The 14,170-nt window shown below is 39.1% G+C and overlaps 2 protein-coding genes across 3 annotated transcripts; one reads left to right on the top strand and one right to left on the bottom strand.

Annotated features, from left to right (window-relative positions):
• Positions 1 to 127: 127 nt before the first annotated feature.
• Positions 128 to 3,739, top strand: SMDT1 (single-pass membrane protein with aspartate rich tail 1). Of its 2 annotated transcripts, XR_015796167.1 has the most exons (4): positions 128 to 332; positions 1,508 to 1,648; positions 2,338 to 2,596; positions 3,131 to 3,739. XR_015796167.1 is itself a non-coding variant. In XM_007428440.4 (3 exons), the coding sequence occupies exons 1-2, from the start codon at positions 189 to 191 to the stop codon at positions 1,643 to 1,645; spliced, it is 282 nt and encodes a 93-aa protein (XP_007428502.1). In that variant the 5' UTR covers positions 131 to 188; the 3' UTR covers positions 1,646 to 1,648; positions 3,131 to 3,739. The 2 variants fall into 2 exon arrangements, 1 of the variants encoding a protein (XP_007428502.1); XM_007428440.4 differs by lacking the exon at positions 2,338 to 2,596 and having other exon boundaries at positions 131 to 332.
• Positions 3,740 to 4,320: 581 nt separating this feature from the next.
• On the bottom strand, positions 4,321 to 9,070 carry NDUFA6 (NADH:ubiquinone oxidoreductase subunit A6). The gene is made up of 3 exons (XM_007428439.4): positions 8,893 to 9,070; positions 7,441 to 7,556; positions 4,321 to 4,535 (listed from the first exon to the last, which is right to left on the bottom strand). Exons 1-3 carry the CDS (start codon positions 9,032 to 9,034, stop codon positions 4,404 to 4,406), a joined length of 390 nt encoding a protein of 129 aa, XP_007428501.2. The 5' UTR covers positions 9,035 to 9,070; the 3' UTR covers positions 4,321 to 4,403.
• Positions 9,071 to 14,170: the final 5,100 nt, after the last annotated feature.

Here is a 14,170-nt window from a genome sequence, read left to right as displayed (position 1 = left end):
GGAGACTAAAACAGACTAATTCAAACATTCCTGACACTTGCGGTTTAAATAAATTCTCCTTCCGCTTCTTGAATGCTCGCCCACTGACATCTCGCGAGCTTTGAAAAAACACCGCCCATTCTTCCGCTAGGTCCTGTGTACATATCGAGAAAGGGCCCAGTTTCTAGGGGAGGAGCTGCGCGGAGGAGATGGCTTCGCGGTTGTGGTCAACGGTTGGGTCTTGGGCAAGGTCGCGACCCGCCGAGAACCAGAAGGCGCCCTTAGCCAACGTTTTATCTTCACGAAATATAACCGTCACTCGGACTGGCGCCATCTTGCCTAAGCCCGTCAAAGTGAGTGTGAAGGGTAGCCATGGCTTGTAAAGGAGAAACGGGTAGGAACCAAACTGAGCAATCGCCTTGCAAGGATGGGGTTAATTGGCAGGTTGTGTCAGCCAATTGCGTGTAGCTTATTTGGAAGGGCGGTTTATCTTAGTGTTTGATCGTTGCCTAGTGGTGAACTAGGGGCAGATGCGGAAATAACGTACTGTTAAAGGGCGAGTACTCCGTTTCGTGTCAAAGAACCACTGTGGATCGCGAGCAGCAGGTCCCTGTTCCTCTCTGTGACATCCCCCCAAAAGTGTTTTTTTAAAAAAGCCGAAGTCGTCGACCACTGTTATGTCTCTCCTCTGCTAGTCAGCATGAGGAAGGGAAAATATTACTAGAGGAACTTGCCTTTCCCGCTTAATCTTGTTATGTCATGATGTGAATGCTTTTTGTTAATTTGGTTGGGCAATTATGCAGCAGGCCGGCTGATCTTTAGGAATCCCTTTATCACGTTGCAAGCAGTCTCCCATTCTCCCTCCCAACCCCCCCAAAACACCGTAAACCAGACCGCAGTTATTTTAGAAACTCAGTGGCAGCTTCACCTGACAGTGGTTAGATTTGAGGAGGAGCGATGGAGAGGGGACACAAAAGCCTTGCATGAATTGAGAATCAAAGGGCTAGCTGGTTATAAGGACTGTAATGGAGATAATCTAAATGCGGATACAATTGTGTTCTGTGATATCTGCGCTGATTATTTGAAACAACTAGATTTCATGCCTAGTACAGGAAACATGAGCATGAAACTGAGCAAACTCAGGGAGGCAGTGAAGGACAGGAAGGCCTGGCGTGATATGGTTCATGGGGTCACGAAGAGTCGAACACGACTTAACAACTGAACAACAACAGGAAACAACTTGAAGATGTATTTTTTTTAACCATCTTTATTTTTCTAGTGGTGTTGATACTTCTTATCCAGATTATAGTTGCCTCATGATTTCTTTTATTTGAAGGTAGTTTTCAAAAATGATTGCACCTGAAAATAAATACAGTAAGGCAGTAGTTAAATTTACTGAGGCAGTTGTGTGGTGATTCTTTTATTCTTTCCATCAGCTCTTGTTATACTCAGCTATACATTTGTTCATGTGTACTTGTATATAATATGTGCCAAGAGATATTAACCAGCTTTTCATTAATTCCTGTAGATGCCATTTGGTCTTCTCCGTGTGTTTGCCATTGTAATTCCCTTCCTCTATGTTGGGACACAAATCAGCAAAAATTTTGCAGCCTTACTTGAAGAACATGATATCTTTGTACCAGAGGATGATGACGATGATGACTAATAGGTACAATTATACCTGCCCAACCCTTTTCAGTGTTATAGCTGCATGTAGCCTATGAGTGGCATGCTGGGAGCTGGTTTGGGGAAGTGATTAAAAAAAATAGTTGGGCTAGGACAAAAAAAATGGTAGCTCCAAATAAAAAATTTGAACGAATTGAAATTTAATTAAAGTTAACTAGTTATTTTCTCCCTTCTGTTATATTAGTGGCAACTTTTGGAAGTGCATACAGCAATGCAAGAGATGCCTGTGGTTCTGGAACTATTGGTTGTACATCACTGTTTAAATAGAAGTGTAACTGAAACCCTGTGGTTGGTTGACAGACATAGGAGAGATCATACCATGAAGTTTTGGCATTAAGATTTCATAAAAATTGCTTAAACATTTTACTATATGTCCTTTAGAGTCTACAATGTTCTTAAATATGCCATTTCCAAAGCAGATTGTGCAGATTTCAGATTTGTAGGTTTTGTTTTTGTTTTGTTTTTTGCTTTAAGTAGAACTTTGATGTTGACTAACCAGAGGCAGGTATAAAATAGCAAGGCAGCCAGTTGTATAGTAGGAATTAAAAATAAGATTGTACATGGTCAGTTGAGGTATTAGTAGTGAATTCAAATACGAAATTCACTATCATCTAACAATCTATTTTTGTTCTTCCCTCATGTATTTTTTAACAACGTAATTTATGTGTTTAGGATGAAGAAGTTTTGATTATTGCTTATGATTACACAGTTGAGAGAAAGCCCTTGCTACCAACGTCAAACAAGTTTGTTATCTAATTGGAGTTTTGCCCATACATGCTCTAAAGAACATTTGCAGCTTCAAACTGGGGACAAAACCCCACCCTTTTCTATATCTACCCCATCTTTTCATTATCAGCATGAATGGTCCCTGTTCTGCTGATACCTTCTTTTTTCTGTTACCTTCTATATCCAGCTCTGCAGCAAGGCTGAAGTAAGCATGTACAAGTTATGCTTTATCTACCTTTAGTTATATATGCTAGTAGTCTTCTCCTTTATATATAATAATTATAGCATGATGGAAATAGATACACCAAGACTTTGTAGATACTTGGCACTCTCTTCTATAGTAGGCTAGTAGAAGTATGTTTTGTTAAACACTTGCAAAAGACACATTACATTTGATTTAATAGTATGTGTGATGGCACAACAATATTGTATTTATGATGTACATATGAATCTTTTCCATTTGAGCCTATGTATTCATTTGTTTCCTGATCTATAGCAGGTGCACACATTTTTTTTCTGGCTGAAGCAGCACTCCAAAAAATAAATGTCAGCACAATAATTATTCCCTCTTGTCATTTAAAAACTGAGTTGCAAATTTTAAAAGTGTTCTCTGGATTGTGCTCAAGCCTCTTGTCTTAAGCTGCAAATTGTATACCTGCTCTAAAGGGTGCAGAACTAGTACCCTGCAATCACAAAAATAGTTCCATGGTGTGAAATAATATTTCCCTGTTTCTTACAGGTTTACAAAGAGGAACAAAGCCATAATAAAGTGTTCTGATATCAATGTTTAATCACCGCTCCTCTCTGACGTCTAAAGAATGTATTTTGGGGCAGCTGGACTTCCCATCGTACCAGGGATTGTACTGTCCATGTGTAAACAAGGATGTTTAAATGATATATCTATTTAAGAATACATATATGTGTCTTCATTCAACAACCATTGCATGCTTATATCTATTTCTGAATGAACCGGATCCCTAATTAATATGAGGAATTCCTCTGGATAGTAAATGAAGACTTAGCGATCAAGGCTTGTGTGTTTCTTTTCTATATTAAGCTGCCGTCCTTCCCACAACTTTTGGGATGTATGTCTTATTGAATTGAGATGTATTTATGAATTAATATGCTTTGGATTGTGCTATCCATCTTTTGATACTACTTAAACTAGAATGATAGTTTTCTCTCTGTTTGAAAGGAATGAAAGCACAAGCCTATAGGAAAGTACATAAAGGAACTTCTCAGTCTTGATTATTTGATTCAATTGAATCAGCTATACAACAGCTGCCAATGTAAATAGACATTTTTATGGAACTTTGAGGAAGGTTTAATTAAAATTTGGTGAAAGGAAACTGCTTGGACATCTATTGTATAACTATTAGGTTTTTCCAGTTACCTGGCTTTTTATTTGTATTATATGATTTTCTTATGCAGCTGAAATATCTTAGAAAGATGGTAGGATTAGAATGTATAATGGAGGTATTACAGTTGTTAAATTTCTAAAAAAACTGTGATAAGCCACCTCCAACTCTGCTGCCAACATTTAAACAGTCTGAGATTATATTCCAGAATTTGGGAAGATTCCTACAATTTTGAGGCAGTAAACACATGAAAACTGTAGTGTATCCCCTAAAATAAATGTTTAAAAATTGAACAGACTCCTAGGAATGTAATATTTTGAATTGCATTTTGTTCCTTTTTCTCCCAAATAGAATCTGTTCTGCATATACATCCAATAGAACCTCACAATATACTAAAGAGATATTTAGTGTTTCTTTTTAGATTGCAGTGTTATATATTATTTAAGACATTAATTGCAACAGAAGTCCTACAACATACTCAAACTGTACTGAAGTAGACTTTGCAAAATGAATCAAGGATGAAATATCAGCACAAGCATCCAGAATCAGTATAAATAATGCATGCTACATGAGTACTTCCCTGCTGAAGAGTTTTAAGATACAGGCATTTATTTGGAACAGAAAGAGTCATTGTTCTGTAAAAGTTGATTTAGCTCAAGGATCATGGCCTGTGTAGAACTTGGATAGGAAATCCGTGGGTTGTGGTGTTTCTGTCTCATGAAAATATCTCATCATATGGGTCTTTTGTTTCCACACATTAATTGTTTCTTGGAATTCCATTTTTCCCTATATCAAGCATAAAAGAACAATCATTATTTAAATTATCAATATGCCAGGTAGTATCTCCTGTCAAATCAGAGTTTTAAGTACAAAATTATCACACATTAGCAATAACTTATTTTTTAAAAAACAACAGCAGGTTTATGTCCAGGGGAAGATCAGTATAGAAGTGGGTAATCTATGGCCTTCTATCTAATCTCACAGCCATCTTTAGAAAATCAAACTTCTGCTAGGAAATCTGTTCCATCATAGCAGCCCTCTGACAGGAAAAAGAGGATGTGAGAAGGGAGCTCCACTTTTGCCTCTGTCTCTCCCTTTCTTCAGTGCTATCCACCCTGTAGTGTCCAACATTAATCTTGAAAAAAGAGCTGTCCCTCATAGGAAAAAAAAAAAGTTCATTCCTGCTGCCTGGCAAGAAATTCTTAGCCTAGCATGGTTCTAGGCTGCTACTGGCTCAGTACTTCTGAAGGAAGGCTCTGTACATATCACCAAAAGGGTCTGGATTTTATCTATGATACTTTCATGAAGGATGCTTGGGAAGAGAAGGGATACAAAAACTGGGGAAGAAGTGTTTGGCAGAAACCTCACTGGTCTCATCAGGAAGGCATCCAAGTGGAGGGAAAGAGGCAAAAGCCCAGAACCAAATATGCAGCCAAGGATTGGGGCCAGGAAAACAACACAGAGAAGTAGGACACGATGAAGGGATTCAGAGGTTTGGAGGAACTACAAAAGAGATGGTGGTAAATATGCTACTGAAAACCTCAATGTTTCTGTACTAAAGCATAGCATATGGGAAATAAACTGGGAGAGCAAGAGATCTGACCTCAGGAAGTCAAATATGCAGTGATAGACATCACTGAAACATGATGAGTGTTACTCCTGAGTGGCACACAGCAAGTTATTCAAAAGGAACAGACCCAATAGAAATGGCACGGGCCAAATATATATATGTATGTTCTTCCCAGAAATTCAGGAATCAGCATGGAAAGAACAAGTAATACTGCTGTAGATCCACCTGGTTAGACAGAAGACAGAGATCTTTCTACGTTAGATGACAGCTCTTTCAAAGAGCCATGCAATACAGGTAGTCCTCACAACCATTCCTTCAGTGATAATTCAAAATTACATGCCGTGGGGCTGGGGCAGCTGCAGCTGGGGCTTTGTGCTGCAGGGCTGGGGCAGCTGGGGTTTGGCACTGCACCGTGGGGCTGGGACAGCTGCAGCGGGGATGGCTGGGACTTTGCATCATAGTGCAGGGGTGGCTGGCCGCAGTGGGAGACTTAAGGAGGCATTCAGCAGCTATGGCAGAGCTGGGGCTGAAGTAGGCCCATGGGCAGCAGGGGCAGGCTGAGACCGCTGAAAGCCCCAGGGCTCTACTTCAGCCCCAGCACTGCTGGCACCACCACTGTGCTGTGTCACTGTGCAGGATGGCCAAAAGGGCAGAGATGTGGGGGGAGATGGGTGGGAGGAGTTGAGGAGGAGCAGTCCCTTACCTTGGAAGAACTGAGGCTCGGAGCTGGGAGGGATCAAGCTGGGAATGGCTTGGATCAGAGTCCTCAGTTAATGACCCACAATTGACAACAGCAATGGGGACTGCCAAGACTGCCGTTGCTAAGCAATGTGGTCACGTGACATCATGCTTTACGACCACATTGCTTAGCGATGGAAATTCTGGTCACAATTACCATTGTAAACAGACCAGCATTAATACATGCAGAATTTTATAAAATGCTGAAGATAAAAAGGGACATGTAAGAAATTGAAGGAGGAAACATAAAGGAGAATAGAAGGTAGTTGCACTCTCTCAGGAAAGCTAAAGCTTAACAAAAAGCTAAAGCTTGTGATAGATTACAGAATTACAGCCAGTTGCGTCTAGTGGTTAAGGCACCAGGCTAGAAAGCAGGAGACTGTGAGTTCTAGTCCCGCCTTAGGCGTGACTTTGGGCCAGTCACTCTTTCAGCCCAACTCACCTCACAGGGTTGTTGTTGTTGTGGGAAAATAGGAGGAGGAAGGAGTATTAGGTATGTTTGTCACCTTGAATTATTTATAAAAATAATAAAGGCAGGATTAAAAAATCTAAAAAAGCCAAAAAGGTTTCTTTAGGTATGTTAGAAATAAAAGGAAGCTGAAAAGAATGTATGCAAATGGTGAACTGTTAATGGGTGATTATGGAAAGGCATCTGTCTTCTCTCCGAAAAGAAATGGAGCCCTAGCTAATCATCATTATACTATTGGGGAAGGAGGGAACTGCAGCTTAGGATAGACAAAAAGAGTTAAGAGAAAATTTAACTAATTTAATTGAATGTATTGCTCCAAGACCTGATGGATTACATCCAGGATACTGAAGGAAGTAATGGATGTGAATGCAGAACCAGCTCTCAATAATCTTTGAGAACTCCTGGAGGATTAGGGAGGGTCCAAAAGATTAGAGGAAAGCAAATGTCATTCCTATCCCCAAAAGGGGAAGGAGGAAGACCTGGGAAACTTCAGACCTGGCAGCTTGACATCTATACGGGGTAGGTGGTCTTTGACTAGATTATCAAGCAGCACATTTCTAAGCACTTGGGTAGGCAAGCTACAGTTATTGGGAGCCAATATGGAATTGTCACAAACCAACTGTGCTAGAATAATCTTAACTGCCTCTTTGATACAATTACTTGCTTAGTAGAGCACGGGAATGCCATACGTACAGTACACCTGGACTGCATTACCAATATGTTTTAGCATTCAAGGAAGAAAACTCAGTCAAAAATGGCTGATACAAATGAGAGGTATTTTATGATGTCTGTTACAACTTCTCACTCTATTTTCCATTTTCATAGAGATCTGACAAAAAGGGGAAATAATCATCTCCATAACATCTCTAATCCTACATCTGCTATGAATTTAGAACAAGTATTATTTGTCTTACCTTAATAACAAGCAAATCAATAACTCTGGGGTCTGTGACATGAGCATTTCTCATGAACATCTCTCGCACCTTATCACGCCCCTGTTTCACTGTGATGTCCAGCTGGTATATATGCACTAGACCAGAAGTGAATTAATGATCAACAATAAAAAACAATCAATCAATGACAATACATTGTATCTTAAACTTTATCACCACTTCTGATAAAACAAAAGTACACTGGTTGTTTTACTGAAATTTATGGGACATATGTAAAAAAAAAAATTAATAGAAAAAGATCTTTTAAGCTGCAGGAAAATCAGAAGCCTACATCAAGTACAAGATTATTCTGATTTTACCATGTATAAGTGGTACTCCAAGCTATCAGTGCACTGAAACTAGTGATTTTCCAAAAGGAAAATTATTTCCCAACGCTAACAACCCCCCATCCCAATATTAAATACTATACTAGATAACTTGTGGAAATGCATTCTACAGGTGTTTAAAAAAAAACACTTGTTATATATATATACAGCAGTTACTTTCATTTAATAAACAGAAAGAAAAAATAAGTAGTATTTGAGGTAACACAATACAATACAAAATCTTATTTAGACTATGAGGCAGGATTTTTTTATATTTGAGATTCTCAAGTAAAGTATCTTGAGGATCAGTTTGATCAAAACTTGAAACTACATTTACAATGAAAGAAAAAGTGGGGTTTTTTTTAAATAAAAGGTACAAAAATATCAGTCATATATCTGAAACCTTTGCTGCCTTCTAAATCCACATATTAATTCTTAAAGTTTTTCTTTCCACTCTGTGGCTATTTATTAAACTATCTATAACAGCAACTATTTTGTATGTGTTGTTTCTGCAAATAAATGTCCTGTACAACATGCTAATATGCAATTAATATTTACACATTTATTTCTGGTTCATGATACAGTTCCAATTGGTTTCAAGCTACTGAATACATTGAGTATGTGAATTCAACAGTGACAATGAATACTGTATAAAGATGAATGAATATGAGTGAACCCTAGGATTCAAAGAAAATGGAACAAGAATATAGAAAAACAGAACATTAATCAAAGAACAGTTTGAATTACAGTATACGCATGCGTTGATAGTCATCTATCCGGGATGGTGTAGTGAATCCTGCAGAGTGCAGGGGGTTGGACTAGATGACCTCTGAGATGACTTCCAACTCTATGAACCTAATCCCAATTAACTATCTCCTACTTATTTATGCGTCTAGTCATCCAGGCATCTTAGAGTGCCCATTACATTTAAGGCACTCCCGTGAAAATGGGAAAGTGCCCCTTTGTCATCTTCAGACCGGAGAAGCCACGAAGGAAAGATATGAGGAAACCCCGGTCCGCGATGCTCCCTTCCAAGCCAGCCAAGCTAAACGTCTCCTGTCCCTACGACCTTCACGCGGAGATCGCGAACTTAATCACGGCCCCTCACCAGTATTTGGGATTTCTCGGTACCAAGTTCTGTATAATTCTCTCACGTGCCGTTTGGCTTCAGCCAAATCCCGACTGAAGATGGGTTTTACTACAGCTCCGGCAGCCGCACCTACCACCTTCCCTGCCCCGGCGGCCGCCATATTTCTTATCCAGCTAAACAAACCCCGCCCCCATCGTTTTCCTCACAGAGTAGGAGGGTGTTAATTAACTATGTTTCTATTGGCTAAAAGCTATCACAGTCTCCTAAAGTTGGCTAACGATTGGCTAATTGTTAGTTTTAGGAGTGGAAGAGAGGACTTCCCCCTTACGATTGCTGACCAACAGCGTTGAGAGAGTCCTTGGGGTTCTCTGAACTTGATTCTTTTCTTGCAAACGAATCATTACCCGGCTAGGTAACATCTTCAGTGCACATTCGCCTCTATTAGCGTTGAGAGAATTTAAGCTCAATACTGCACAGGTAGCTCCGTCTTGGCTCTGCTAATACCTAAACCGGAAGTTGAGTAACCCAAGATGCAGGAGTATAAACACGGTTGACTTGCGCCACGCTGATCTTATGGTTCTGCAAAACAAAGCTTATGTGGGGTGGAAGCACTGTGGTATGCACAAAGAGATATGAGGGATTTATTGACATCTCCAATTATGGCTTAACCGTCTCAGTATGGTAACCGAGTAAACTCAGAAACCTTGAAGTGTGTTTTAAACATTTGCTTAGTAGCCCGAGCAAACCCCAAAAAACCCCAAAGGCAAACTACTAGGACTATGATCATTATGAAAAATATATAGATGAAGGGCTTCAAACTTTGTACATGGGACCTCTTTATTATTCATCAAAGCAGACTGATTTTTTCCAGCACTCACACGTACTGGGGAAAAAAGATGCCACAGCTTTAGGCACTCAAACTATGATATATGATTCTTTAGTTGAGATATGATAATCATTATTTAGTTAAATGAGAAATATATTCACATATTTCTTTATAGACTGCAAAACCGTTGAAAGATGGTGGTATCAAATTTAAGACAGTAAATTTACATCAACCCCAACTCACTAGCTGCTTTGGCTAGTGAGAGAGGCAATGGCAAATGTGTGGAGTGGAAGGAGACTGGCTCAGAGAGCTGGAGTGAAGGCCAGTGCAATGGAGAGCAAAGAAGTGAGAGAGGCATTGGTGTAGATTAGAGCTGAGGAGAAGATGGAGCAGAGTCCGGAGGGCGCTTGGCCTGCCAGTGTTTTTTAGATCAAATTCTTTGGGTGAGAGCTGGAGAATTGTGAAGATTTCCCCTCTATATTGTGAGAACAGGAGAGAGGGCAGTGTTACCACCCTTCCTACTGTAGTGCATGCTGTGGATGTGCAGTTAGTGAGTTAGATACCTGGAAGGTCTTTGAAGGATTTGTATATTTTTTAGGGAGAAGGGACATGGAAAGGTTTATGACTATAAGAAGGTTCTGCAATGGAGTGAATGTGATGTGTGACTGTAGGCTGAAGAGTATTGTCCTCTGTGTGGTAAGCATGGAACCAGGCTAGGTCTGCAGAAGTATCCTACACATGGCAGCCAAAGTGATTGCCAGGGCCAGGCCTTGAAGAGATGGGAAGAAAAGGGGTCAGTGCAAGATGTTGGCGGGGGGTAAGTGTAAAAATGGTGGGGAGGGTACATTGGGATTGTGGTGGCCAAAGGAAAGTATGGCAAGGGGCACTGGGCACGCTGTTGCTTCTAAGCTAGTTCCTTCTACTCTGGTCCATATGGTTGAATTTTCCAGCACCTTATGTCAGCCTTGTGAGATAGACCAGACAGGAAGCCCAACCAGATTTTACATTAACAGAATCTTACAAGTCTGAAAGTACACTCCTCCACCTGTCCCCTTTACAGCCCAAGAAACTAGGGAGGATCCCTTCTGAGCCGCTAGCCCCACACACATTTCTGCTGTGGGCTACTTTTTCCTTTATCTGACTGTTCCTCTGGCTGAGTCTCTTCACCCTGTCTTCCAAGGTCATCTTGGCCTCTGGGCTGCTGCTGGTAAATACCAGGTTTGTACCTAATGACATCGCACCTACCCATGTGTCTTTGCTGGACATTGCTGGCAATTTTCCACTTTCGCGTGTGGTGGCAAAAGCTCAATGAATAAGCCAAAGCAAGGTCCAAACTTGTTTCTGTATTAGGCTAGTAAGTTACAGTGAATACTGAGCTCCCAGCCAGCAAAATTCAAAGAGCTAAGAGCACAAAGGGTAGTCAGTGCAGTTCTTATATAGGTGTACAAAGAACTGGAGAGGAGTATGAACCTTGTCAGAAAATTAGTTTACAGCTAGATGAGAATGCAGATGAGGTTGCCCAAGGAACAGGTTGTCCCTGTGTCCGAAACAGCAACATTCTGTACTACCAGGGCACTTAGCTTATCAGAAGCACAGATGCCATGCTAATTGCCATGTATTGCTATTTTAACAGTTTGACCCTCATCCTACCTCAAGCAAGGGAAACTGTAAAGATATTATTACATCCTTGAAGAGGTTACAGTGTGGATATGTCTCTCTGCTTGGTCTTAAAATACAGGCAAAAGAGGATAGGAGGTGGACTCCAAAATACATGAAAAAGGTTTATTAGTAGCCAACTCTGTTTCAGATGAACTCTGAAAGACACTGACAGGTTTTCTGTTTATGCTGAATAAATCAGATCATTAGTCATAGATCAGTGCTCATGACAGAGGATTCCATCCAAAATAAATTGAGCCATCAATAAACATTTTGTTTTGTTTCATTTGTGTTGCTTTTAGATCATTTTAGTCTGGGCTGTCTGTGTGGTTTTATGTTTTATTTCTTTTTATGTTTTTTGGGGGGTGGGTTGTATACCGCCAAGAGTCCATTGGAGTTGGGCAGCTATAATAAATGTAAATAAATAAAATAAATATCTCCTCTGTTTCTATGTTTTGTCTGACAATTGTTTGAAGTTGTTACAGTTATGATATTGCCTTTCATATTCCTAACTTATCAAATGCTGCCCAAAAAAGTAGGATTACAGAATTCTGAGAAGCAGCATGGAAAGATACATAATCGGGCAATCCTATGCTTTTATGTAAACAAAAGAAGACCTTCCTTTTATCTTCTCAAATATGCAATATTGAAAATTGCATCTTAGTCATGATCAACCTGAGATCTGTGGAAAAAGATGAACACATGAATGAAGCCATACAAGTTTTACCCAGATAATTTCCTAGATTCCAATGAACAGCTAGGATAGTATGTCAAACAAGCAGCTTTCCTGTTTTTCTCACCAGATACATATGAAAAGGAGAAACATGGAAAATAATAGCTCCAAATTATTTCCATAGTTTCTTAAACATAAAAATCTACTTGAAGTATTGCTGTAATCAGTATCCATTACCCATCTTTTGAAGTGAAGGCTCTTATTTATGATAAGCCATATTACAATCAAATGGATGGGATGAATCAAAAGGAACTTGGCTAGAAGGGTATAATGGCTGGTCAAAAACTAGAAGACCATGAAAACTCAATTAGAGCAATGGTCCATCTAACCCTGCACCTATCTAACCCAGAGTGGCTGGCCAGATATCTTCAGCCTAAAATAAGATATACAAGCTTCATACTTCCTATAATATTTATTAGGTCCATAGGCATTTGGAAGGGGAGGGAAGGAAGAGGGGGAGAATGATGAAATGTAGGTGTGATACAAACTCTGCCCCCAGCATATGATGTTGCAATGCTAATGCAAAAGGGTGGCACTTTCATTGGTGACATCATCATGGACATTTTGTCATTTTGGCGCCATCATAGTTAGGAAAGACACCTATGATTAGGGTTCTGCAGTGTTTTGGAAAATGTGATTTGGAGTGTGCATGTCAGTCAATAAACATTTATTAAATATGTAATAAAAGTTTAATATTAATAAATTTATTTTTTTAAAAAAGAGAAATAAGAAAGATGTACAAACATTGTGAGATGAGATAAAATATTTTCAGATAACAAGGATTCAACTCTACATATTAGAATATCTTACATCAATTTAAAACTTTAAATCAATATTAAAATTATTATGTAATAACTAATGAGAGTAGCCAGTTTAATGTAAATTACAAATTATAAACCAAGATAAAATATTGCAATAATTTCTGTGTAAAATGAAAAGTCTATCCTTAATTAATAATCATAATGAACTTAACATTTTAAAACTTTGCATGTTAGGGGAAACCCAAACTTCAGATGCAATACAAGTCCATTATAAAATTGTAGTCCAGAAATGGTTTTATTGAATTAAATTTTGTATCTGATATATTTTTCAGGTTTGAAGTTAAATTTGACATTGAATCATACTCCCACAACTTAATTGCCATTCTTTTATAGAAGAGATTATATGTAATTTCCAGTGAGAAACAGAATGTCCTAGCACCATTGTAATGGTATGTGGGAAAGACCTTGAGACACTGGGCAAAGAGACGCTGCCAAGGGAATGGTCAGATAAAAGACAGCATAACCTGCAACTGGATAGTGGCTGGGGCAAGAGGCTCAGAAGAGATCCTCTGTAGTTTCTCAGGCTGTAAAGTAGACAGAGGGGGGAGAATTGTATTTTCATAATTGCAAGGTTCTGTCAATGTAGCTTTACAATAAAATAGAATTAGCTTACCTGGTTGTGATTCCTATCTGGTTTACTTGGCGAGGCTGACATCAATCTATTTTAGCAATTACTAGTGGAAATCGGTGAAACACATTCTATCAATTTTTTCTACATGTAATGTTAACTGTAAGTTTGATAGTCTTCCATTGGTATTCCCATTATTGCATGTTGATTGTTCTGTTCAAATTCTCTATCCATTTCATCATACAATCTTTGCCTTGTTCAGTTTCTGAATCATATTTCCATAACAGCTTATAAATAACCCTCAGCAGGTGTTCTGAATTTTGTATAAGCTTTTCCATTTCAGTCAGGTCTCTAAGTGTTCCATCTTGTTTTTCTAGCTTGTTTTGAACATTTTGAAATGTTCAAGATATTGAAGCCAATGAGACCTTCCTGACTTTTCCAAGGAGAGGGTCTTGAAAAATTTAATCTTCATTTTATTAAAGGTTAAATCTTACAAATATAGAAATTATCTCTCTACTGATTTTTTGAGGGGGTACATCTGCCCTCAGGAAAATAAATATTTAATATTGGAGCAAGGGGCAATAACTCTGGACTTGGAACCAGCAATTTTTAAATAGTTGCAGGTAATTTTCTATGAGGGCTTCACTGAGCATTTGGTTGCTGACATGGTCAGTGGTTGGAATCTGGCTGGT

Source organism: Python bivittatus, unplaced genomic scaffold (genome assembly GCF_059951505.1).
Source record: "Python bivittatus isolate LINGU-HERP-01145 unplaced genomic scaffold, Pbiv_v1 ctg000330_np1212, whole genome shotgun sequence".
In the NCBI taxonomy this organism is placed as follows: domain Eukaryota; kingdom Metazoa; phylum Chordata; class Lepidosauria; order Squamata; family Pythonidae; genus Python; species Python bivittatus.
This window is presented reverse-complemented; position numbering and strand designations above follow the sequence as displayed.

Excerpts from the sequence above, each read along its gene's own strand:
- SMDT1 (XM_007428440.4), top strand. The coding sequence starts at position 189 with ATGGCTTCGCGGTTGTGGTCAACGGTTGGGTCTTGGGCAAGGTCGCGA. Across the intron at positions 333-1,507 it reads TCTTGCCTAAGCCCGTCAAA|ATGCCATTTGGTCTTCTCCG; the intron begins GTGAGTGTGAAG and ends TAATTCCTGTAG.
- NDUFA6 (XM_007428439.4), bottom strand. The coding sequence starts at position 9,034 with ATGGCGGCCGCCGGGGCAGGGAAGGTGGTAGGTGCGGCTGCCGGAGCT. Across the intron at positions 7,557-8,892 it reads CCGAGAAATCCCAAATACTG|TGCATATATACCAGCTGGAC; the intron begins GTGAGGGGCCGT and ends CTTCTGGTCTAG. Across the intron at positions 4,536-7,440 it reads TTGATTTGCTTGTTATTAAG|GGAAAAATGGAATTCCAAGA; the intron begins GTAAGACAAATA and ends TGCTTGATATAG.